Genomic DNA, 23,282 nt, shown 5'->3' on the forward strand with positions numbered 1-23,282 from the left:
ATATATAGAGAATATGTACTGAAGATGGTAGATTGGTAGGTAGGAAGGTACCAGAATCAGATAGAATTTAGAAATAACTAGTTGTGGCGCACTCGCGATGCGGCGGAAGAACGTTAGCTATATTCGATTATGAAAAGTAAAGAAAAAAATAGAAGCAAATGACATAAACTGAAATGGTTAAAAAAAACTTAAAGTATAAAAAAAATCAAATAATAACAATAACATAAAAATAACAATTATATTAATAGTAGCAACATTAACGATTTGTAATAAGTGAAAAGTTATGTGGTTGATTTCTAATAAACGTAAAGTTAAACCATAATGATAATAATGGTTGTGGTTGAATCACGGAAGATTGAAAGTTTGTTGTAAAATTATAGAAACCATAAAGTTCACTATTTATAAGGTTTTACCTTTTAGTAAATAGGTATAATATAATTATATGGTCGATTTATAATGAATGAGAGGTTTTATGTTTAAATTATAAAATGTGAAAAGTTTGTGATAAGTTTATAAAAGCTAAAAAGTTAACTATTATGAAGGGTGTGGTTGAATTTTTTTTTAAAAAAGTTTGTTGTAATTTTGTAAACCTTATGAACTTCACTATTCATTTTCCCTATTACTTTTAGATATATAGAATAATAATAATAATAATAATAATATAATAATAATAATAATAATAATAATAATAATAATAATAATAATAATAATAATAATAATAATAATAATAAATAGTTATTAGATAGCAAAAATTGTGTGGCGGGTTTATAATGAATGAGAGGTTTTGAGTGTGAGAAGTTTGTGGTAAGTTTGTGAAAACTATAAAGTTAAGTGTTAGAAATAGTGGGGTTGAATTGTAAAAAAAGAAAAATTTGTTGTAAATTTGTGAAGCCTATTAAGTTTACTATAATAATAATAATAATAATAATAATAATAATAATAATAATAATAATAATAATATAATAATAATAATAATAATAATAATAATAATAATAATAATAATAATAATAATAATAATAATAATAATAATAGTAATGAATAGTTATTAGATAGCAAAAATTGTGTGGCGGGTTTATAATGAATGAGAGGTTTTGAGTGTGAGAAGTTTGTGGTAAGTTTGTGAAAACTATAAAGTTAAGTGTTAGAAATAGTGGGGTTGAATTGTAAAAAAAGAAAAATTTGTTGTAAATTTGTGAAGCCTATTAAGTTTACTATTTATTTGAGCTTTCTCATTTAGATATATAGATATAATATTACTTCTTTGTATTCATGTCAATCAGTCAATCTATTAAAAACAAATAAATTACTTTTTTTATAATCACGGGGGTGGTGGTGGAGCGGTTAGGCCTAGCATAACGAAGTGGGGGTCACGCGTTCGAATTCATAAAGCTGAAAATTTAATTAATGACTCCGTTATAATTTTGGATTGCTAACAAATCGGGTAATTATCCTGAGATTGGCTCGCAAAAGGGGTCGGATACCTATATATAACAAAAAAATGACTCTTTTTTCGTGCTAATAAACCTTGCATACCTTTTTAGAGGTGGATGTGTCAATATTGTAAATTTGTAAGTAACTACAAATAGATAATAAACCTTGCAAAACTCGTTTTTATTTCACCGGTAGTGTATGCCAATTTAGTAAAAATAGATAAATTACTTTAATTTTTTAACAAAGAAGTGGTTAGGCCTAGCATAACAAAGTGGGTTCATGTGTTCGAATCTAAAAATTTGAAAAAATAATTAATGACTCCGTGATAATTTCGGTTGGTAGCAAATAGGTAATCGCCTCAAGATTAATCGGTTGTCAAAAAAGTCGGATACTCGGATATAACAAAAAAGTTACTTTGTTTTCATGCAAATAAACCTTGCATACCTTTTTAGAGGTAGGTGTGTCAATTTTGTAAATTTGTATTTAGCTACATACATTACGTCATGAACAAAACATGTTCTCATTTTTCATTAAAGCTAAACAAAAAGTCTTATCACCAAGGAACGATTGCTTCAATGGTATCATGTCTCAGTATGGAAGGGCCCGCGATTAGTTGCCAAGCAACCCGGGTTCAATTCCTGGGGCCGGAAGGTTTTCTCTTTAATTTCCTGCGATTAGTTGTCAAGCAACTCAGGTCCCGCGATTAGTTGCTAAGCAACCCGGGTAGAAGTTTCCTTCTAGCGTGTGTGAGTGCAAATGATGAGGGTCGTTGAAATAAATGATCCGCTGATGCAAATTCGCCGTTAAAAAAAAAACAAAAAGTCTTATCTATTTTAGATCACAAAAATAACTAAAAGTAAATAATAAAAATAAAAAGTGATTGTTGGGATTGGAAAGCTCACTTTAGTTTGGGATTTCAATATCTTTTTGAAATCCACCGCCAACATTGAGTCAACATTATACAGTGTTATTTAATTTTAGATAATGATAATAATAATAATAATAATAATAATAATAATAATAATAATAATAATAATAAGTTATCGTTGCAATTGGAATGACCACTGTAGTTCGGTATCTACTACGAACATTTAAATATTGAGTCAACATTATACAGTATTATTTAATTTTAATTATTGATAATAAAAATAAAAGATTATTGTTGCATTTGGAATGGTCACTTTAGTTCGGGCCTTCGGAGATCGCGCACATTTAAATATTGAGTCAACACTATACAATATTATTTAATTAATTTTAATTTTAATTTTAAATAATAATAATAATAATAATAATAATAATAATAATAATAATAATAATAATAATAATAATAATAATAATAATAAGAAGTTATTGTTGCATTTGAAATGACCACGTTAGTTCGGTCTTTCAATATCTTCAAAGAGATTCACTGTGAACATTTAAATATTGAGTCAACATTATAGACTATTATCTAATTTTAATTGTAGATAATAAAAATAAAAATTATTGTTGCAATTGAAATGATCACTTTAGTTCGGACCTTCAATGAGATCCACCGTGACCGTGAATATTTAAATATTGAGTCAAATGTTGTAAAAAGTTATTGTTACGAATAGATTGGTCACTTTAGTTAGGGTCTTCAATGAGATCCACCGTAACCATAAACATTTAAATATTGAGTCAAATGTTATAAAAAACATTTAAATATTGAGTCAAATGTTATAAAAATCTTCAATGAGATCCACCGTGACCATGAACATTCAAATATTGAGTCAAATGTTATGAATGAAGATCCACCGTGACCATGAACATTTAAATATTGAGTCAAATGTTATAAAAAGTTATTGTTGCGAATAGAAGGGTCACTTTAGTTTATAAAAAGTTATTGTTGCGAATAGAAGGGTCACTTTAGTTTAGGCCTTCAAAGAAATCATAATGCATGAGAATTTATGGTTAATCGTGCTAAGCCCACATGATTTAGACTATATGCCAAGAAACACCTAAGCTAAAGTAGCCCTATAACTTTATTAAAGCTAAAGTAGCCCTATCCCCCTTCAATAAAGTTAATGCCTCCACTAGGATCATAAGTCCACGTTACTAGACCCAGCGATGAGTAAAGGTCAAATAACATTTAAATAAACTACATTATTTTTGTTTGTAACCAATGTGGGATTAGTGAATTCTTTAACAATATTTTAGTTTAGTCTTTGTTATCACTTCGTTTTGCTCTCAAAATATATATCCCTATTTAAGAGTCTTACTGTTATTAACCTCAAATATGAATATGATATGAATATTGGGTGTTGGGGTTTCCACTTGTTATATAACAAAAAGTAAAGACAAACAAAACTAAGCTGCGATTAGAAGCTGAGATATTTTAAACTCAATTCATACTAGGGATTAACTACAACTATCAAACAGATCGTGTTGAACGCAGGGTTTCCTTTCAAAAGATCGTCACGATTTGTAGTTTGTAACTCCACCTAATCATCATTAGATCTATTTGTAATATATAATTATAATTTAAAAATTCATAATATAATATAATAATATAATATGTATTATTTCGTCGTAAAAGAACTACAGCTATCAAAGACAAGATTTCTCATGGGTTTGTACAGCACTTCTCGGAAATATTCAGAACATGATCAACAATCATAGAACAAACATACATACATAAATACATACATACATATACACACAACAGCAAGGCTTTGCCATCACCACAACAGAATACAAAATAAAACCCGACAACGGTACCCAAATGACACATAAAACAAACTAAACGATGTCAAAGTTCATAAGTAGTTTTACCGAGTTGTACTTATCGCCTTTCTGGCTGTAAAGTGGAACAGCCCTGATGCCTTTACGAAGCTCTAAAATGGGTAGGCATGCTTGACCACCAAAATCGTCCTTTTCTGACATGTCATACTCGTGAACTTCAATTCGAAGGATAGCCAGTTCGGGAACTGTTAACGGGAATTCAAATTCTTCGTTCCATGCTGGGATCCAACTGTCCTCGATTGCTTTCGTTCTCTTCATAATAGTATCAACAGGTACTCCAGCAATTCCAACCTATATGGAAAATGGAATAAGTTTTATATTGAGGTGGCTAAAAAAATTAATTACAATCAAGTGAAATTGAGTATAAGATCAGCAATTATAAGTATAAAAAAGTGTGTCACCCTTGCGTAGAAATCTGGAGGTGAGAATGCATCAAAATGTGTGTGTGAGAAATCATAATACCATCCTTCACCCATATACACGGTCACCTGAGACACCATCCATAGAGGTTTAGTTACTAGCAGTGTTGAAAAAAACCGGCCGAGACAGCCAGTGCAACAAATTTACTTGTGTATCGTTGTAACGGATTTAAATACGGGTAAAAAGACGGTCAAAAACGGTAAAAAACGGTCAAAATCTTAAAAATCGTTGGAGATGGGGTCGAGACGGATTTTGACCAACGTTGACTTTAAATATTTATTTTAAACATAAACATTATTTCAAATTAAAGGCAAATATTTCAAATTAAACATAAATATTTGCCTTTGATTTTACATATTTATGTTTGAAATATATACAAAAAAGTCATCGTTGGTCAACATCTGGACCTCGTTTTGACCGTTGCGCGGTTCCAAAGTCCCGACCGTCTCGACCATGTCTCGCGTCTTTTACAACCTTGTTAATTAGTCAAACTGTAATCAAGACATTAAACCACACAAGTTCATAAAAATCAGGTTATATTCATTTCGGTAAATTAAAAATTGCATTTCATGGGTCTTGTACTCTTGTATATATAATGTAACGAGAACTGAAGATGGAAATTTCGCCCACAAAATGTGAATGAAGGAAAGCGAGAAAAGAACGACATGTGTTAGTTGTTACCTTTAAGGTCATTTTGACAGATAATGTAGCTCTAGGATCAAAGATAGACTCATTGTTCATCAAAAGATCAGGTTTCTTAACATACCCACAACCACCGTTGGCCTTGAACATTCCTTGCATCACCCAAAGCGACCTTCCATAGCCCTGTCAACGTAAACTTGTTAATGTTTACCGACTAATTTCTAATTATTCAAGTATACTATTTGTAATTAGGTGTATGTGTTAGCCATTAAAAGAAAAAAGAAACAAATTTCTTTGTGTCCAGTTGCTTGTGATTTTTCAGTTTATATTATTAGCAGAGTCCATACACCACTCATGTGGTATTGAGTTATGTGGTATTGAGTTTTGTTGTTGTTGTAGTATTATCAACAGAGTCCAAATACTAACAGTCTAACACTCTACTTTTTACATGTAGACAATGTAGATACAAAAAATAAAGAGCAACCAAGAAAAAAAAAAGAAAAAAGTGAGACACGATGGCAGAACGCAACAAGGAAAGTTCAATGAAAACCGACAAGAAGATTGGGTCGAAGTTTCTATCTCGAACAGTTAAAGATGGCATGGGGCTAACAATTCTAACAAGCACAATTCGTCTAAAGTAATTCAACCACCTAAACTGTTTGCGTCCAAGCATGGGCAAAACTCATATGGGCAAGGGGTGGCTGCCGCCCCTAGTGGATTTAAAATTTTCGGTGTTAAAATTTTGGATATTTTTATTTTACCTCCAGTGGATTTAAAAGTTTCAAGCTTAAAATTTGACTTTGCCTCCAAAGCCTCCATATTTTGCCTAAAAGCCTCCATATTTTGCCCCAACCCAAAAGCCCATGACCCAAAAGGTTGTATTTTCATGGAAGAATGTAACAAAAAATTTTACAGTGTATGTGAACGCTTTTAAAAGAATTTTCGCCCCCGGTGAAAAAAAATTCTAGTTCCGCCACTGCATCCAAGATGTAGTTACTATTGTAACATTATTGTTTTACACTCATTCACAATTATATAGATTGTATAAAATGAATACGGACAACAAGATTGTTTCCTGACCATATCAAACCGTACTGAAAAGTGACTCGTTTTGATTTAAACCCGCTACCACATGCCCAGCCCGCCCGTCTTACCACCTCTAATATGATGTGAATGAAAACAGTTTGCACAAATATGTTCAGCAAATAAGTAACAATGAGCCCACAAGCATACGCAAACGAAGAATAAAAAAAATACACCGTATAACTTAAGAAATACCGATAGACGGTTGTAACAGCCTAACAAGAGTTTTAATACGCTACATGACTAACCTGCATATTAAATGCTACCATCTGAGCTCCATGCATCCACCCAACCAGTGGGTTGTAATTTGATGAGTCGAACCGTATCCCCTTGGGATACACTCTCAGTATATTCCTTTGGGTAAACCTAAATCAAGCCAAATCTTAGCAGATTTTTTTTGTAAATAAAGATAACCAGATAAACAGCCCTAACACGCCAGGCTTATGAAATATATATTAACAAACACTAACACCATTTCCCACTAATTAAACTACAAAGATAAAATCTTTTAGTTACCAATTAACTAGTATACTTCAAGAATTTAACACCTTTTTTGGAACGGCAATATCGGCATCACCCAGAGGGGACTTAACCACCTTCGCGGTCATATGCCACCCACACACGCGTTAGGAGGAAACTCAAATCGCAACAACCCTAGCAGTACGGTTGAATGTTGGGAAAACCCCAAGCTAATTGCTGGCAGTACAACTAGATCCCGACCCTTGGAATCGAACCTGCCCCTACTCGTTGAGGACAAACAGACCGCCCCCTCATATACCACTCAGGCAATGCCTCGGTGGTTACTCATCAGTGCCTTAGCTAATGATTAATCTCATATGTACATGGTTAACACGAAACATTGCAAAACTATATGAACATATTTCCATGATTAAATAGAAGATGTTCTCATGTTCATAACAAATTTATCGATACCTGACAATCTGAGGCCCATGAGTTTTGGCTGCTTTCTCAAGCTCTTGCTCACTTAAGCTAAGACGTCTTACTTTATCAGGGTCAACTTTTAACCAATCATCTAAACCACCTTTCCCCTTTCCAGCATGAATAGCAATCAAATTCCTATATTCAGGGGCACACTTGTCAACTTGAAGATCTTCCTCTTCTTCATCAAATTCTTCCAAACCCTCCTGCAACAGGATATTCTCTAAGCATTGAACCCACCCATATTCGTATAAAAATTGGATCAGTAGGTAAACCATATTCAGGTACCTTAAAATCAGCAGTACTTTTAGATTTAACAAAGCTGGGAAGTTCACGACCCCAGGCTTCTGCAGATGTGTCGGTCTCTTTTTGTGACGCATTTCCGTTTCCACCGGGCTTAGTTTCTTTTCCTTTAAGGTATTCTTTAGGAGGTTTAGTTGATATAATAACCCTTCGTTTCAAAAATTCAGGTGAAGGAAATTCACCTAAACCGTCCGCATCAGGAGTAAATAGCATGTCTCCAAAGGTTTCGGTAACCATCTACAGTTAAATCAAATTGAGACAAATAAAATCAAGAGTATTTTTAAGACATATAAAATTTCATTTGGTAAGCAATGTAAGCAAACGTATGACCTCACTACGTATAATTCCAGGACAATTGTATTGTGTTATCATATCTCAATCAATAGATTACATCAAATATATATAGGCTAATACAACTTGGAGCCTAAGTCAATACTAAACCCTAAAGCCCATGGGCTTATATATGTCTAATACGCCCCCGCAAGCTAAGGGCGGGGAACGACCTGTAGCTTGGATCTCAGAAATAGAAACCGATTGGTAGGTAATGGCTTTGTAAAGATATCTGCAATCTGGTCATCCGTAGATATGAATTGTACTCTCAAATCTCCTTGAGCAACCTTTTCACGAACAAAGTGAAAGTCGACTTCTATGTGTTTTGTCCGTGCATGAAAGATAGGATTGGCTGATAAGTAGGTTGCACCTAGATTATCGCACCATAGTATAGGTGTTGAAGATGTGCGAATGCCAAGTTCACGAAGAAGAGCTTGAAGCCATGTAAGCTCAACAACTGTGTCAGCAATGGCTTTGTATTCTGATTCAGTAGAAGAACGAGAAACAGTGCGTTGTTTACGGGCAGTCCATGAGATGAGATTAGAGCCTAAATAGATAGCAAATCCCCCCGTGGATCTCCTATCATCAGGACATCCAGCCCAATCAGCATCAGAAAATGCTTCAAGAGAGGATGGTTTCGTGGATGAAGTACCTTGCCAATGACTATCTGTAAATGCCTGAAGAGTAGTGTCGGAGCCTCGACGAATAAGCATACCATGATTTATAGTACCATGAAGATATCTCAATATTCGTTTAACCGCACACCAATGGTTTTGAGTTGGGGCATGCATAAATTGACAGACTTTGTTGACTGCATATGCAATATCTGGTCGAGAAAGAGTAACATATTGGAGTGCACCAACAACTTGTCGATATTTGACCGGATCCGAGAATGTGGCACTATCAGCTAGATGAAGCGGGCTAGATGTAGCCATAGGAGTAGGCATAGATTTTGGCATAGATTTACAGTCAGAGAAGCCAGCTCGTTGTAAAATCTCCAATATGTACTTCCGTTGAGAAAGAATAATGTCAGAACCAAATGGCACAATTTCAACACCCAAAAAATAGTTGAGGGGGCCAATATCCTTTAAAGCAAAAGTAGAGCCAAGCTGTCGAACAAGTCTCTCAATAACATCAGGGTTGTTTCCTGTAACAATGATATCATCCACATAAACAAGAATGTACATGACATTGCCATCACGAGAATAGATAAAAAGAGATGAATCCGTTTTTGAGCTTGTAAAACCGAGATCGTGAAGTGACTTGGAGAGTCGGTGAAACCATGCTCGCGGGGCCTGCTTTAGACCATAAATCGACTTATGCAGTAGACACACGTGATCCGGCCGTTGTGGGTCAATAAAGCCTGGCGGTTGTTTCATATAAACCGTTTCCTTCAGATTGCCATGGAGAAACGCATTTTGTACATCAAGTTGCCTGAGCGGCCAATTATTTGTAATTGCAAGGGATAGGACAACCCTTATAGTTGTTGATTTGACAACAGGACTAAATGTCTCTTGAAAATCAATCCCTGGTTGTTGCCGGAAGCCTTTAGCAACAAATCTCGCTTTGTAACGAGTAATAGCACCATGTTGATCCCGTTTTAACCTGTAAACCCACTTACAATCAACAACATTAGTATTAGGAATACGAGGAACTAAAGTCCAAGTGCCATTTTTAACAAGAGCAGAATATTCTTCGGCCATTGCTTGACGCCACTCGGGATATTTGTTGGCAACGGTAAAAGAGGTGGGTTCCGTAATTGGAGTTTTTGAAGTGATGACATGATTGGCTGAGGGATTGTATGGTACACGTTGTTTTGGATTTTGACGTAGATTGGAAGGACGTGGACGAGGTGGTGGTGGGGGTGGTGATTGTAATTGGGAAGTAGATTGGTAGGTACCAGATGTTGTTGTAGGAGTTGGTTCAGGAGTTGTGTGTTGAGTATTAGTAGGTGTAGGCGTGGGTGAAGGTTCTGAAGACGATGTAGTAGGACAAGGTGGCTCAGATAGTTCTTGTGATGGAATTGTATCAGCAACCACGTGTGGTGGTGCCGATGAAGTGTATGGGCATGATGTATTTGGTGATGAAGAAGGTTTTGAGACAACCGCAAACGGAAAGTGATCCTCATCAAAGCGGACATGACGAGCAATATAGAGTCGCTCACTTGATAGATCAAGGCATCTATAACCATGATGAATGGGACTGTAACCAAGGAAGACACATGAAGTTGATCTAAAATCCATTTTGTGACGATTATATGCACGAAGATGTGGAAAGCACAGGCATCCGAAAACACGAAGGAATGAGTAATCAGGGGAACGCTTGAATAGAAACTCGAAAGGTGACTTGTTTGTGGATACTCGAGTTGGCATGCGATTAATAAGATAAACAGCTGTGTCAAAAGCAAAGTGCCAAAAACGGCGAGGAACATTGCCTTGAGCAAGAAGAGTAAGACCAGTTTCAACAACATGACGATTGCGACGCTCAACAAATCCGTTTTGCTCACTCGTATGAGGACAAGAACGACGATGGATGATGCCAAGAGATGAGAAAAATGAAGTCAAATTGCGAAATTCACCACCCCAGTCAGTTTGAACATTTTTTATTTTAGTATTGAATTGTCTTTCAACCATGATTACAAAACGTTTGAAAGTATCATAAACATCAGATTTTTGAGTTAAAGGATAAATCCACATGTAACGAGAGTGATGATCTACACACAACATGAAATATCGATGTCCATCAAAAGACAAAACTGGTGCAGGACCCCAAACATCACAATAAATCAAATCTAAAATTTTATTACTTCGAAATGTAGAAACAGGTAAAGATAATTTTGATGATTTTCCCATTTGACAAGAACTACACAAAGTTGATAAAGATCTATTTGTAACTGGAAGACAAAATTTAGAAAGCATAAACTGTAAAAGACGCTGATGTGGATGCCCAAGCCGCCTATGCCAAATTGTAGAAGACGTACGAGCAACGGAAAAAGCAACTTTATTGAGTGGCTGAAATTGTGGAAGGTGGAGCGAGTAAAGACCATGTTCACTGGGGCCCGTGAGAAGGGTAGTGCGTGTAGACTCGTCCTTCACAACAAAATAATTAGAGTGAAATTCAAAAAAGACATGATTATCATCACAAAATTTTTGAACAGAAAGAAGATTCTTTTTGATTTCAGGAACATGAAGAATGTTGGATATAGAAAAAGTTTTACGCGGTGAGTAAATTTTAGATGAACCAATATGAAGGATAGGAAGTCCCATACCATTACCAACATGGAGCGCGTCATTGCCATGATATGCCTCAGAACTGTCCATGCTTGCTAAATCTGGCGTGACATGGCTGTTTGCACCCGTGTCTGGAAACCAAGCGTTAGATGCTCCTGTAGAAAAGCCGCGACTATCTGCAAAGTTAGCCGTTGGCCTAGCACGAATAGTAGACGGGTCACGATTTGGACACTGTGATGGAATGTGCCCAATCCCACATCGATAACAAGTACCGTAAACAGTGTTTTGGTTGGATGCCCAACTAAAGTTACGACTGTCACCTCGACCACGATTGTTATAACCTCGAGAAGCTCCACGACGACGATTACCACGATTGTTGTTGTTGTTGTTATTAAGCTGACGAGCACCGTAGAAAGCCTGAGAATCTGATGGTGTGGTGGGGGTGACTTGAAGTCCAAGAGCGGCTAATTGTTATTGTATGGCCAATAGTTGAGATTGTGGTAACGAAGAATGGTTAAGTAAATTTCCGGATCCAGTGTTTGTAACACCCCAGCTTAACATGACCACAATATTGTCCGCTTTGCCCGCAGGCGCACGGCTTTTTCTTGGCGACCACACACGAGAAGCACTTTCCCAGGAGGTCACCCATCCTGGTAGTGCTCTCGCCCGAGCACGCTTAACCACAACGTACTCGCACTTCTACTCAGCCTGTGATCCCAAAACGCGTTGTGTCATTTAAGCGTGAGTATTACCTTATAATCCCATGATCACTCATGTTCGTGGGCGATGTGGGATTTGCCTAGGGTGTTACATTCACCCCCCCCCCCCCCCCCCCTTAGGGACTCATCGTCCTCGATGAGGTTTGCCCCACCACCCCCAACGGCACATGAGTGGCTCTGATACCATTCTGAAACACCCCAGCTTAACATGACCACAATATTGTCCGCTTTGCCCGCAGGCGCACGGCTTTTTCTTGGCGACCACACACGAGAAGCACTTTCCCAGGAGGTCACCCATCCTGGTAGTGCTCTCGCCCGAGCACGCTTAACCACAACGTACTCGCACTTCTACTCAGCCTGTGATCCCAAAACGCGTTGTGTCATTTAAGCGTGAGTATTACCTTATAATCCCATGATCACTCATGTTCGTGGGCGATGTGGGATTTGCCTAGGGTGTTACAGTGTTGGCGGTAAAAGCTTGAGTAACAGATGGAACAGATTCACGAGTCTTACCCAACATATAATCGTGGTCACTAAGAAGAGCATGAAGTTCACTAAACGTAGTCTCAGACTGACGTGTAGCGATGTTAGACTTAAGACCATTGTACTCCTCTCTGAGACCAGAAACCGCAAGCAAGGTGAGGTCTTTATCTTTCATGGTTGCACCAATAGCTGCAAGGGCATCTGCATACTCCTGTACACGATTGATATAAGCATCAATGGTTTCATCTCCTTTCATCTTAATATTGAAAAGTTGTGTTTTCAATGTGTATTCTCGAGAGGAAGTATTGGGTGCATATGCTTTCTCTAGAGAAAGCCAAACATCACGAGAAGTTTCTCCATGTACATGTCGAAAAGAAGCTTCAGAAATCGTCGATATTATCAACATACGGACGTGCGCATCATTAGCAATCCATATTGGATAATTGGGATTATCCTTTTGAGCTACATTAGGTTCGGTTGATTTTAATTCTTTTGAAGGACAAGGAATTGTGCCGTCTACATAACCGAACATATTATTTGTAACAAGGAATGGAGTAATCATTGTCTTCCAATAGCCATAATTAGTTGGTGAAAGAGTAAAACCAAACTTGTGTGAATTATGAGAGGTTTTCTCGGCGGTTGTAAATGCTGCAATCATAACCATTTGAATTATTATCCTGCAATAGAAAAATAAACTAGATGCCTTCTTCTTTTTTTTTTTTTTTAATCTGGAAGAAGGAAAAAAAAAAATAATAATAATAAAAAATTAGGGTTCCGGCGACTGTAGCGGCGGCGGAAGGCGGAGCTACAGTAAATTTCCGGTAAAAACGTAAATTGAAAAAGGGGTTTTGGTCGGAATTTAACAACGATTCTAACTGTGGTGGCGGTGAACAGAAACGCACAGGAAAAATCGCAAAAATCGACGAAACAGTCAAAATCCGCCGACGGCTGTGGCGGCGCGTGGCGGCTGTGGCGGAGATGAAATTTCAGGCTTTTGTTCGGTTTATCGTTGAGGTTGTAGTGGTATAGGTGGTGTTGTTTAATTTTGAGTGAAACGAAGCAGATCTTTAAAGTTAAAACACGTCAGTTGAAATTGCCGGATTTGCTTGCCGGAATTGTGCCGGAATACGAGTCCCAAATTGTGTCGGGTTTTAACCTAGCTCGATACCATATAATTCCAGGACAATTGTATTGTGTTATTATATCTCAATCAATAGATTACATCAAATATATATAGGCTAATACAACTTGGAGCCTAAGTCAATACTAAACCCTAAAGCCCATGGGCTTATATATGTCTAATACTACGAATATCACATGGAGTATAACTGTATAAGAGAAACTAAAAAAACTTATGATTTTTGCATTTCAAAATTGATTATCGGGTAGATGCTACTTGTAACTGAAATAATCATTTTTAATGTTTTTTTGGATATGTTAGGTTCTGATTGAAGACAAAATCAAACACGATCACGCCTGCAATTTTTTTGATGGATGTCGCTGCATTGTGGCGTGATCAGGGGGTGATGGGCCAAAAAACTAACGATCACGCTGCACTACAAATGGTCTAAGTGGAATCAGTTGTTAATTTTAGAATTAAAAGCGTTTGCTTTTCATATTCTAATAACTTCTGGATAATCAGTTTCAAACTAGTTGCATCAAAAACTGATCATCAAAGGGTGGAATATATTTACCAAAATATCCTTCGTTCTAATCTAGTTCAAGAGACTTCTACTCTCATCATACAAGACACATACCTTTATGCCCATTTTATGCAATGAATTCTTACATGGTCAAAACTTGTCAAACAATTAATGCATTCACATACGGCAAAAGCACATATAAACGCTATCTCTTATCATAGATAATTACCAAATTCTAATAATCTGATTATTGATTAGAAATACTTAACCACTTTCACTACGCACATCCAAACACCTACTAAACGGTAGTTAGGAGTCACTGACGGTGGCCGAACGCGATGTCGGAACCCACTCACCCGATCATTTCCTTGGTCTAACTATTACAGTCCTACCGCCCCTCAAGAAGAAACCCCACGACGAATCCGCAGGCATCGCGAAGGGGTTTTGGGGAGGTTCGAACACAAGACGCCACAACCTCCGAGGCCCATAGAATGTGCGGGTCAATGTAGGAAATTTTGCAGCGAGTAGGGGTTGAACCCCTCACCTCCCATATGGGAAATCAGGTCAGCACCACTACGGCAACTCCTTGTTAAAAGAGAGAAAATGAAAAAAAAAAAAAAAAAGTTGCTCACCTTTGCCACTTTGGCCTGAAGATCTGTACTAAGGTGGTCTTCTAAAGTAATCACAACAGGGTACTCAGATGCATTAAAGGCATGAGCTTTGATAGACCTTAAACACTTAATCAGCCCGACCGGTGTCGTCAATGTCCTATTCAACATAACCAACATTTATTAATAACACTATACCACATAACACATAACACTACTAGAATGTAACAGCATATTCACACCATACCTTCCATGAAGAACATCCACATCATCCTTAGTCGAGTTAGGCCATATATCCAACTCGATAACTCTAACTCCTTTCTCCAATGCTTGAATAATCGGGACATCACTACAATCACTACTCAGTTGGTTCCCAGTTAAATACGAATTGTGTCCGGTAAATATAAAATAGTGAGACAATGGCGCATTCATATCATGATGAACCTGACACATAAAAGATATCATCATCATCCACATCAGTTACCCATACATTACTGTCCACATCCCATATATCACACACAATTATAGAAGAACAAACTAATGTAACTTTTATTTATTTAAGATAGAATATACTAAAGCGGACTAAAATTTAGCACCAGATGTGAAAGTTACTTTAGTTTGTGTAATGGCAAAATTGGAAACTGAAAAGGTAATATTTCTAAATTTAGTAACATGAGTACATGAAAAAAATTTGACTTACACATATAACTAAATAGATACAGAATCAAATTTAGTAATAGTTTACCGATCGATTGGGATCGAGTGCAGGATTAGAATCACTAAACAGATACTTAAAAAAAGTTTCGAGATTGAAACCCTTGCGATGAAATATATGAGTAGTATTATGCATAATAGTTTGAGCATCTTCAACAGTTGCATTCTCTTGTTTTTGAACATCAATTAGAAATCGATGAAATTGATCGACGTTCATGATTCCGTTTTCGGAGTAGTTATCAAACAGAGACTTGATCTGCGGTGGTGCTTCGGTAGCAGCTAGCCGGAACCGTCGCCGGAAACAAAAACATACTTTATAAGTTTGTTTACTAGTGGCCATTGCAGTTGATTGATAGATTTGGGGAAAATTGAAGATTTTATAGTTCCAATTTTTATCTGTTTTTTACTTGAAACATTGAGAAGTTAATTAGGTATTCGATTCGTCTAAATTAATTAATTTTGTTGAGTTGAATTCAGTTCAACCAGTGTTTTATTATTTTAATTATGACAGCAGAGCATGGTATTTTGGATCGGATATGCATATGATGGGGTCCACTCTATTTAACTGTTACTGTGTGGCTGGTGTGTATCATGTATTGACGCGCGTGGAACGCGTATGAAACGTATCATTTTCTTTTCGTTTATGTTTTCTTTTTCTTTTTTCTTTTTGTGTTATTGACTAAATGCAACCGTTAATCAATTATTGACCTCATAATTTTTACCTAATTATCTAATTTATGTTATCTATATTTATTTTTATTATTATATTGTTAATTATTAATTAATAAATAAATAAATTAACTAATTATTAGTCATCAGATCTTTGGAGTTCATTTAACTTTATAGAATAAAACGGGTGAAAAATCATTATTTTGTGATCGTTAGCCATCTCGGTGATAATTGTGATTTCACTCGTAGATTTATATGTTATTATTAGTATTGTTATCCGCTTATTGCCTTTCTTATTGTTATGTCGTAAAGACTTGGGAACATGAAAATCGAATTTGTGAAGATGCACGTGATCTTCACTGGAGCTTTAATTTTCTGGCGATATAGAGGTTTCATAGCCGAGAATAGTGATGGTCAAATTTGAGTTATTTTAGAACATATTCATTTTTAGTTGAACACTCACTTTTTATCGGCAAGTCTTACCGATTAAAGAGGTCCAAAGTTGTACTCGTCCGGAAGACGAAGACACTTAAATGTTTCTCGACTCGATGATGTACCTCACAACGGGAAGCTCACGATTTCCAATTCGACTAGAATCCTAATTGTTTCGTCTTTATATAAAATCTGAATCTATATAAACTGAATATAGCACAAAAATACTAAAAATACCTCTAGTTAGCTGTGAACCAAAAAAATTAACCCGATTAGATATAAGTATATAATTTGTTCGTATTAATTTCAATATTACGTGTTTTTTTTTTTTTTTTTTTGGAACGGCAAAATTTTATAAAAAAGCATACACAGCCCTCTAGCAAGGAGCTAGAAGGATTACAACACTTACAACGGCTTTATAATCCAATCGTTCCAACTTATGTTTGATTTTCCTCTACTGACAAACCAATTAAACGAATACAATTGGATAGAGTCAAAGATACAATCCTTTTTCAATATTACGTTTTTACTTCTGATTTTAATTATGGATTCAATTATGATCAGTTGTGTGTTGTTTGTGTTCTAAAATTTCGCATCTTATATTAGAACTTTATTAAGGTTTGAAGATCGAAATCACCGATGAACGAATGTAAGTTTAAAATTGGAAGATCTGGGCTCTTTGACTTTTCAAAGATACAAATAGATGATTATTTGTATAAAAAAAAAGTTCATCGACGTTAGTTAATGACCAACCTGAAAGTATGAAACTCATTGATGTAACATCCTACGTTTATAAAAGATTGTTGTTTAAATCTATAATCGTGTTGAAAATAATAATTATTAATTAGTTAGTTGACAAGTTTAAAAAAAACGACTAACTTTGTAAGGAAAAAGACTTTATGATAATAAAAAACTGATGAAATATGATTAAAAAATTGTATATAGCCTTTTAAAGTTAACAAAAAATCACCAAATACTAGAAGCCTCTACTTGCTTCTTCACCTTAAATCCACCTAATCAAATAAGAAATTCTTCACTAAATCCTGAATGAAGAACCATAACCTAATAACAAGGGAATGGAGATTTTATGATATGATATATATAGTTATGTATATCAGTACATGTATATGTATATATAAAGACCATCAAATGGAATTTGTAATAAACTTAATTAAAATATGATAAAAGTTGGTTTGCTTTTAGACTATTTCTAACCCTGACTGTGATGTCAGAGTCGGATTGTGCACTTTTTGGTGAAAAAGTGAGTTTTTGACTGTGACTGTATTTGACCTCCGTTAATTCAAAATGTCAAATTTTTGTGTCAAATATTTAGAGGGTGATGTGGTAAAATCTGATTGGAAATTGGTTGGGAAAAAAATAAATAAATAAATAACAAAAACAAAATAAAAACAAAAAGTAAATTATTTGATTGGTCCCCCTTTATCTCACGCCACATGATGTGCAGGTCAAATCTCCGACTAACGCCCTACTCCGTCAGTTTTTGACGCCCAGTTAGGGGTGCCCCTTTACGTTAAATGGCGACACATCATCTGACTAGCTTGATTTCACGCCGGGTTAATATCAGTCTTAGAAAAAAGAAGGGATCTGAGTTATGAGTCATATAAACATATAGAAAATGCTAGATTTGTAAGTCAAGGATATAAAATGAAGAACATATAATACTCATGTTAATGCATACATCGACCTGCATCATTCATAAAGTTTAACCATAATGATTATAAAACAGTTTGATATTGTTCAAAATCAAGTTCAAACTTAACTTTTGAATCATTCAAATTTTAAAGTATTCGACACTTTATTATTTAAAAAATCAATTTTAACCTGGTTACTATATCCATAAAATACCCCACCAGAAGAGCTAAACGTACTTACGAATGGCCATTATCCACCACCAAAAGTCTAGTTTTAAAGATAACGGTTTGTCGAAAAAGAAGTCAAGGAAGAAAGCTTAGGAGATTAATAAGGCTTTCTCTATCGGGACAAGGATGTTGAAGATGTTAATGTTGGTGAGGAGGTTTCATTAGTTGGCAAAAAAATATTACCCTTTAGTTAATTGTTCAGCCTGCTGTTGGTCAAAGGAAAACGGGTGGGTGCTTTTATGAATTTCTCATTTGGACATCCAAAAAGATTACTCGTTCTATAATTGTTCGGACAAATATGTGAGTTTTGCAAAGGTTGAAAGCAAGTCGATAATGCTGGGGGCGAGGGGGAAATCTTCACTTGCAGCGGATAAACTTGTGGTGCCTTATTTTCCTTCACTTTCTCTTATGTTCTGGTTAGAAATTTTTTTGTTTCCGCCGGTCATGTTGTGTGTTAGACAGTGATGAAGTTTTCTTTGCATTCGGTTTGGTTTTTGTTGTGTTTTCTCCGATTTGTCAAGGTTAGCTCGGCTCGCCTCTAGATAACTTCTAGATTGTTGGCGATTTTAGTGTCATTAACATTTGTTTTAATTAATTGAGATTTACTTGAATGCAAGAGTTAATTGGTTATAATTAGTAATGAGTTCGAAGAGTGTGGAGTAAACGTCCGTAAAAGTTGGCTAGCGACTGTCGCGGAGCGAGGGTCAAGGGGGTCGCGCCGCCTTGCGGGGTCTAAGGGACAGAGCCCCTAGATGGGTTCTCGCTCTATACGTTCTAAGGAAAAGGTGCATTCCAACAGTTTTTCCCGCTAAAATGTGTGACTATTTGTCAACCGGCTTTCTCGTCAAAACTGAATGGTTGCCTCCCTTCATGGTTAATTACTACGGAGTATTAACTAATTTTAATTTCGTTTTTGTTAGATATGCATTCACACAGAAAACTCATACAAACATAAATACTTTTTCTTCCTAGAAACAAAATCGTTATTGTCTTATTCTAATTAGAATTTTGTGTAAACCTGATATTTATGATGGGCGAAATACTTAATTATAAAAGTGTTTCACGATTCGGACATACCCGTTTTCTTACATAGGCTAGTTTGGTTATAGATTTGTTTTATAGTTGTGAGGGTGTCAAGAGTAGTCGTTAATCGTTATGTTAATTCTGTTTTGGCTCTTGTAGCCTGTAGGTTGGTTCTCGTTTTTTGGAGATAAAAAAAATGCAACATTATACCAAACTTACCTAATTTATATGTTCATGAAGTGTAGATATAAAGGGATAAAAAAGAAGCTAAGTAATGTAAATAGATCTTCGCATCTGTTATTTCAGTAAGATCTATATCAGAAAGGGACGATGCCTCCAGTTCCCAGAACCAAATTAAATACTCCTTTAATCATTTTATGGACTTTACTCTTCTTTGGAACCCTAATTCTTGTTCTCGTACTCCTACTTACTTCCTTTTTTTTTAATATCCATCCATCCATCTTCTAATATATTTTGATTTGATAAATAATAATCCTATATCTGCTTTTACAGAATCGAATTAGCGATAGTGGAATTAGTTCTTCAGAACAACAACAACAAAAAAAAACTGTAAACAATCATAAGGTACTTTGTGGTATTTAAGTTTGCTTTCTAATTGTAATCGTAATTAATTAATTAATCTAAATGCTAGTATTTTTCTATATACCTAATTTATTGTTTATATACTAGTATTACGGAATATAATAATTGTAAATTATAATTATATATATTTAACTGTTGTTTTTGACCTAATTGATACTCCTTATATCAGGGAAAGGGATCAGGAGAAGGGGATCTAGATGAAGTTACAAACAGAGTTTATTTTGATGTTCAAATTGGTGACAAGCCTATGGGTATATTTTCAATCTAATTTCCTAAAATATGAATGAAAACTGCTGTTTAATTTGTAAATTGACTTTACTTAAACTGAGTTTGCCCTAGCATTGTGCTTATATGTGAATATATTATAGCTGCATCTTCATATATGAAAGTAAGAATCATAATCAACAACTTATGCTGTAATATCTCGTCTAAGGTGCTTGTATTTTGTTTTGCTCGTTACCTATTTATTTTTTCGAAGTGACTGACGTCTTTTAATCATATTAAATGATTAAATGATTTACCTGTTTTACAGAGTATGATTTTTTGATATGTTGATTTTGCGGATTGTACAGTTTAAAGTGATGCGACTTGCAACTATAGGGGAACACATGTTTCCAAAACTCCAAAACCAACCCATTCAAAGTAATTAATCGGCTCGTGATAATCTATACATTGAAAATGCATTTCGAACTTAGGCTTATCCTGTTTTAGGTTGGTGTAATACCCCCTTGCTACATTACCACGTGGAGGAAGACTTCCATGTTGTTTAGCATAAGTTTGGATTCAAGTTAAATTTTAACAAACTTTATATCTATGATTTGTGAAATTACATTTCTTCATAAGAAAATGAGAGGTTGTTCGTCTTTTATACTGGATCGACAACTCTTCGTTCATGTTGAGAAACAGTTAACGTTGTTTGCTATGCACCCCACATGGACCCCTCATGAATTGCAAACCGTGAAGCACTAGATTGATAAGACACAAGGTGTATAAGTACAAGTGCTTCTAATAAGTTTCAATGTGTTACATTGTTTTCCATACTGGATGTATTTCATTTGTTATTAGCTTAAATGGAATATAGTAAGACTTCTAAATGTTCTCTCAAGAGTTGTCAGATTCGAAAGTCATTATGAATTGGAACGTGACTCAATTGACATCAACAATATTGTATTGTATGTTAAGTTCTTTATAAGGATTTATCAGTTACACTTGAACACTTTACTTTCAGGACGGATAATCATGGGTCTCTATGGGAAGACCGTGCCAAAGACAGCAGGTACAGAATCGAATCGTATTAGAAATAGTGCTATGTTTGTATGTTTTGAGGTTCGTAAATGTGAGACACTTGACAAATACGTCTTTTTGCAGAAAATTTCCGAGCTCTTTGCACAGGTAACTTCTGGTCACCTCACTATGTATTACTATTCTACTATATTGTAAAGGATTTATTGACGTCTTGACTGCCGTTTAGAGCCTAAATTGAATTCCAGGTAGAATTTAAAACCCATGGAAATTTGATTCTACCATTTTCATGGCGTCTCAATTTTATTTTACTATTTTTTTTTTTTTTTTAAAATTCCTCTTATTGGCCGGAGGTCCACTCGGAAGCAATCTATTTATCCGTCGAATAAAGAGAGGGATGACTTTTTCTACTTTTGAGAGTGTTTCACTATGGGTGGAGAAATGACTCGTTTTTATTCTCGGATAGAGGAAGGATTGTCTACATCTCACCTCCCCCATACACCACTCATGTGGTATTGGGTTTTGTTGTTGTTGTTGTATATTGTAAAGGATATTTATTAAACCGATATTCTTAAATGTTTTAGGGGAGAAAGGAATTGGGAAGAGTGGAAAACCGCTCCACTACAAAGGGAGCACATTTCATAGAATCATACCGAGCTTTATGATTCAGGGAGGTGACTTTACTCGTGGTGATGGGCGTGGTGGAGAGTCTATATACGGTGAAAAGTTTGCTGATGAGAACTTTAAATTGAAACACACTGATCCAGGTAAATGGCAGTTAACATTTTGTAATAATAATTAAAATTATTATTATCAGTTCCTACTACCAGGAATATTTGTGTATTTAAGTACACTTTGGAATTCAGATGACATTGACCCATTTAATCTACATCTACATCCTTTTTAGTTGAATCTTGGAAGTTAAGTTGTTTGACCCATTAGAGATCAAGCATAACCCAATTCGACTCATTTCTAGGTGAACCACTGCCACCTCTAGTTTTTTTATCTTCTCGAAGTGGAATGAAGAACACTATTGTTACAACAATGACCAATTTGTGGAACAGTTAGTACCAAGTAATGGCTTTTTTTGCATTTGCACTTCCATTAGTTGTCTATACAGATAAATTTCTGCACTTTTGGTTTTAATTTTGTCATTCTGCAAAAATAATGGACTAGTTTGCAATTAAAATTGATATGAGGTGGTTCAGGAAATCAGTCAATTGGTCTCAATGTTTCTTCTATTGACCTGAAAACAGGGGTTCTGTCTATGGCGAATGCTGGACCAGACACAAATGGTTCACAATTTTTCATCACCACGGTAATAACAAATTGGTAAGCTTTATTTCTACAGTTTGACCTTCGAGGCCAAATCTTCTTTTTTTTCTTCTTGTTTTTGCTCTGAAATTTGATACTGTATTTGTTACAAGTTTTAAACACTAGCGTACTGAATGTCTATACTTTTGTATAAACTTTCATATGGATTTGAATTATCCTAAAATCTTGAAACTATATCTATTATGTTGCTGAAATATTCCATTGTGCCTAAAAAGTCAGCCAATCTCACCTTGCGGACTAATGTTTGGTATTATAACATTTTCAGGTTAGACGGACGGCATGTTGTGTTCGGTAAGGTGGTTTCGGGAATGGATATAGTTTACAAGATCGAGGCCGAAGGGAGACAAAATGGTACGCCAAAAAGCAGCGTTATTGTCGTTGACAGTGGGGAACTACCCTTGTGATTCCTAACTGTATTATGTATTTTTAAACACTTTCATATACATTAATTTTCGACAAGTCTCCAACTGTACAACTCTCTTTTTTGTATATGTTTAAATATGAAAAAGACGAAGGATAAACCAAAATCGAATTCAAAAAAGTCAAGACAACCTCAAATAACAATGTAATGTGTGACAGTGTTTTAGTGTTGGTTTCTTTTTTTATTAATTTTTTTTTTTTTGGCAAAAAAACGAAAACTTTATAAATACGGAAAACGTTTTCGAATAGAAAACGTCTTCGACAAATGAAACAACGAGAGATCCTCCAATAAGGCTCGAACCTAAAAAGCGGCAAACTAACAAACTATGGATTACGAGCCTCATCTTGACCAAACCGAAATACCAAACGG

At 35.4% G+C, this 23,282-nt stretch overlaps 2 protein-coding genes across 3 annotated transcripts; one reads left to right on the forward strand and one right to left on the reverse strand.

The window, feature by feature from the left end:
* Positions 1 to 4,063: 4,063 nt before the first annotated feature.
* On the reverse strand, positions 4,064 to 15,795 carry LOC139843476 (phosphoinositide phospholipase C 2-like). The gene is made up of 9 exons (XM_071833559.1): positions 15,340 to 15,795; positions 14,842 to 15,038; positions 14,619 to 14,754; positions 7,567 to 7,818; positions 7,273 to 7,484; positions 6,588 to 6,705; positions 5,296 to 5,439; positions 4,596 to 4,682; positions 4,064 to 4,485 (listed from the first exon to the last, which is right to left on the reverse strand). The coding sequence occupies exons 1-9, from the start codon at positions 15,646 to 15,648 to the stop codon at positions 4,192 to 4,194; spliced, it is 1,749 nt and encodes a 582-aa protein (XP_071689660.1). The 5' UTR covers positions 15,649 to 15,795; the 3' UTR covers positions 4,064 to 4,191.
* Positions 15,796 to 19,576: 3,781 nt separating this feature from the next.
* LOC139843477 (peptidyl-prolyl cis-trans isomerase CYP19-4-like) lies at positions 19,577 to 23,075 on the forward strand. Of its 2 annotated transcripts, XM_071833560.1 has the most exons (8): positions 19,577 to 19,729; positions 19,826 to 19,897; positions 20,085 to 20,166; positions 21,144 to 21,191; positions 21,284 to 21,307; positions 21,742 to 21,924; positions 22,414 to 22,489; positions 22,758 to 23,075. In XM_071833560.1, the coding sequence occupies exons 1-8, from the start codon at positions 19,643 to 19,645 to the stop codon at positions 22,894 to 22,896; spliced, it is 711 nt and encodes a 236-aa protein (XP_071689661.1). In that variant the 5' UTR covers positions 19,577 to 19,642; the 3' UTR covers positions 22,897 to 23,075. The 2 variants fall into 2 exon arrangements, with proteins under 2 accessions (XP_071689661.1, XP_071689662.1); XM_071833561.1 differs by lacking the exons at positions 22,414 to 22,489; positions 22,758 to 23,075 and adding an exon at positions 22,134 to 22,387.
* Positions 23,076 to 23,282: the final 207 nt, after the last annotated feature.

The sequence above is a fragment of the Rutidosis leptorrhynchoides genome, chromosome 4, assembly GCF_046630445.1.
Source record: "Rutidosis leptorrhynchoides isolate AG116_Rl617_1_P2 chromosome 4, CSIRO_AGI_Rlap_v1, whole genome shotgun sequence".
NCBI classification, from domain to species: Eukaryota; Viridiplantae; Streptophyta; class Magnoliopsida; order Asterales; family Asteraceae; genus Rutidosis; species Rutidosis leptorrhynchoides.